Source organism: Microtus ochrogaster, chromosome 2 (genome assembly GCF_000317375.1).
Source record: "Microtus ochrogaster isolate Prairie Vole_2 chromosome 2, MicOch1.0, whole genome shotgun sequence".
Lineage (NCBI taxonomy): Eukaryota > Metazoa > Chordata > Mammalia > Rodentia > Cricetidae > Microtus > Microtus ochrogaster.
The window spans coordinates 5677886-5681572 of NC_022010.1; the positions used below are offsets into that span (position 1 = coordinate 5677886).

The 3687-nt window shown below is 41.6% G+C and overlaps 1 protein-coding gene across 4 annotated transcripts in view; it reads right to left on the reverse strand.

Annotated features, from left to right (window-relative positions):
- Positions 1-3687, reverse strand: part of Bicdl1 (BICD family like cargo adaptor 1) — a 92560-nt gene that overhangs the window by 81684 nt on the left and 7189 nt on the right. For all 4 annotated transcript variants that reach the window (XR_001229111.2, XR_003377842.1, XR_003377841.1 and 1 more), the window contains exon 2: positions 2660-2875. Coding sequence is in view for 1 of the 4 variants with exons in the window: in XM_013349564.2 (XP_013205018.1) it covers positions 2660-2875 (216 nt within the window). In the remaining 3 variants the exon portion in view is untranslated. The remainder of the gene's footprint in view (positions 1-2659; positions 2876-3687) is intronic.

Genomic DNA, 3687 nt, shown 5'->3' on the forward strand with positions numbered 1-3687 from the left:
GATCTCTGTGAGTTTGAGACCAGCCTGGTCTACAGAGCTAGTTCCAGGACAGGCTCCAAAACCACAGAGAAACCCTGTCTCGAAAAAAAAAAAAAAGAGAGAGAGAATAATAATTAAAAGAAAAGAAAAGAACAACTTTGGAGACCATGGCAGTCAAAGCAAGTACATGTAAAAATACTTTGAAAAAATGTATTATAGAAGTATTGGACTATTTTTGACAGTATATATTACATGGTTATAAAGAGACACGGTGGTGCATGTCTTTTAGTCCCAGCACTGGGGAGGCAGAGGCAGGCAGATAGACCGCAGAGTTTCAGGCCAGCCTGATCTATAGAGAGAATTCCAGGACAGCTAGGGCTACACAGAGAAACCCTGCCTCAGGAAAACAAATGAACCTCATTACATACATTAAAAAAAAAAAAGCATGGCCTTCTACCACTGCTGCTGGCTGCTATTTTTTCCTATGAGGATTCTGATCCCCTTCAAAGTACTTAGTTCCTCTGGCTCCTGAATACCCAGTTAATAAAACAATAATAAAACGAAATCTAAACTTGCTCTGATGGAAACCTCAGGGACTTGTCCTGCTTACAAGGAGAAAGAGGGCGAGGAAGCCACAAAACCACTAGGGCCTATGTTCAAGGCCAGAGAGGATAACAAGACTCTAGAGCTATCCAGAAATATCTGGAAGTACTTCATCAGGATTTTCTACAGTGAAGTCAGACAACAGGCAGGCTCTAAAGACGCCACTTTAGAAACAATCTGCACCTCCATATGCTGGTCAACACAAACACATCGCATTTCTCCCCTTCCCCTTATAGCAGTGGTTCTCGACCTCCCTAACGATTAGCCCCCATAATACAGTTCCTCATGTTGTGGTGACCCCCAACCATAACATTGTTTTTGCTGCTATTTTGTAACTGTAATTTTGCTACTGTTATGAACTGAGTTTTCTGATGATGTCAGGTGACGCCTGTAAAGGGCCATTCAACCCCAAAGGGGTTGCGAGCTGCGGGCTGAAAATCACTGTGCTATAAAGTAAACATACAGCCTCTCTGGCGAGCTTGGCAAGCACTCTACCACTGAGCTATCCACAACCCACATTTTTCCATTTTCCTTTCAATAGTACTTGTCTGCAGCACAAATTTTTAACTTCATTTTAAAGTTAAGGAAACCGAGGCATGAACAAGCCCATCCAGTTAGTAAGCAGAGTCAATCCCTTGTCAGCATCTGTTTCCTAACTTTCCCCGTCATGCTCGCCTGTCTTTCACCAGATTATGTTCTGCATTTGCCACATGAACCTGGCCAAGAAATTTAACTTCCCTTTGACTGCTTTGTGTGTGGCATTCATTCTGTAAGTTTCACTCGAAACACTTGCCCAGAATAATATTAAATGTTTTTGAATAAAGCAATCTGGCCAGACTTCTCTGGTTAATCTTTCATGAATAATGAATGAACAAGGCTAGAGATCCCTTCCCAGTTACTAAGAAGGGTTTCAGAACGGATTCGGGAATGCTGGTGTGGAGCAGCCCTGTGAATGACTTCTGGACGGACTATGCCGCTCTGGCTTCCCAGCCAATCCAAATGTTAGAGATTCTCTCCATGAAATCAGGGAAGCTGCTCGGCTCTGCCCACAACCATGTCCTCATTTTTCACAGATGTGCTGAAATCTCTCTGTGAGTTGCTGCTTTCCAAGTTACTATTTATTATCTCTTTCTCTTTTTCCTCTCTCCCCACTAATAGCATTAGTTCACACTTCTTTAGAAGGTGGGAAGTTTCACCATCGCAAAGGAAAGCAAGCAACTGTGATGTAATCAGCAAACACCATCACATACTGTCCACTATCACCTCAGTGCAAACCTTGGAAACTCACCACAGCTGCCTCTAGCCTTTCTCCACGACCACACAGAAGGCACAGGGACCTCAAGAGCAGCAGTGATTAGGGATGGGACAAGAGGCCACATTTTTTCTAAAAAACTGCTGGTTTTGCTTTTAACATATAAAAAGAATTGAATTTCAATAGTAAACCCAGGTCTTATAGACCACTCTGTAAATTTAAAAGGAATGTACTGTATTTAAATTAGATTTCTACTCATTTAAGTCTCAATCATCTTCTTTGCAATTAGTCTTGACCTTAATTAACTTCTGACACTATCCTATCTATAAATGTGTAAGAACTCTTACTTGATGTAGAGATCAAACAAAACTTAAATTTAGACACTCCTTTCATAATGTATGTTCATTTTCCAAGCTGTTCAGTTAAAGACAGCACCTCTAGGTATCGAACTAATGAATTAACAACTTTACAATTGATGATGGACTTTCCCTGGGTAAAGGATCACAGATCTTTAGAGTGCTAAAAAACACCAGACATATGCAGCACCTTTATTTTAGAGGTGAGAAGATGCCCAGGATACCAAGTCTCACAGATGGTTTAATCATGGGCCTTGCTCTTGGTTCCTGACTCCTTTGTTATACTTTGACAGCACCTGGGCTCCATACTCAAAGGCCAGAGTTCAGTTCCCAAATCTATCTCACAGAAGGAAAAAATCAACTCCAACAAGTTCCATGGGGGTCAGAATGGTTTCTTCACACATATCCTACCAGAATAGGAAATTGGTTCCCATTTTGAATATTTTACAATTAAATTCTTGTGACTCACCCTGCTGAGTTGATCCAATAACCTCTGGTTCTGTTCTGACAGCTCCTGGACGGCTCGTGTTTTTTCTCGGTCTGCTTCCCGAAGATGGACCTGCTGCCGTTCCAGCTCGTCCTGCAGCTGCTTCACATCGGTCTCCAGCTCTGACACTCGTCCTTCCCACTCCCCTTCCCGATTCTCAAACCGTCTTCTCAGTTCATGTTTCTCTTGTTCTAAGTGCTGGGGCAAAAAAAAAGGGGGGGGGGAGATGTGAAAATTCCACGGTCTTTTTCTTTTCCCTTTACATACTTTTCTCCAGACAATAAGCACACAGGGCATGTTGTCCAAGTCACAGCTACAGAAGTATTCTCTTCTAGAACAAGGAAGGAGTTGGTCTCACAAAGAAAACATCATTCCTACTGGAAACACTGAATGTTTTGTTTCTTCTCCCTGAGCATGCGGCTCTAGACTTGGGAAACTCATATTTGGAATTTAACAAGTCATCTTTTGATTACACTATATATTTAGACAACTAAAAATTAGCCCAACAACCAAAACACTTGTTATTTTTTAAAGGAGGTCTCTCTTGGAGCCACCTTTTTTTTTCCCCCCTTGAGACAGGGTTTCTCTGTAGCTTTGGGGCCTGTCCTGGAACCCGTTCTGTAGACCAAGCTGGCCTCAAACTCACAGAGTCCACCTGTCTCTGCCTCCTGAGTGCTGGGATTAAAAGTGTGCATTACCACTGTCCAGCTTAGAATCATTGTTTATGCTTAACATTAGGTCAAAAGCAGCAAAGTGATTAGTTCATGGTCAGTAACAGAAAATAGGAGAGCAGATTTGTGTTTAAGTTACTTGATATACTTAGTGTTTCAAATCAGTTAGTAGATATTTGCTACTGTATATATAATATACTACTATATTTCAAAAGCACTAAGGCAAGTTCAGTTTTAGGTTTTTTGTTTTTTGTTTTTTTTTTTTGGTTTTTCGAGTCAGGGTTTCTCTGTGGCTTTGGAGCCTGTCCTGGAACTAGCTCTGTAGACCAGGCTGGTCTC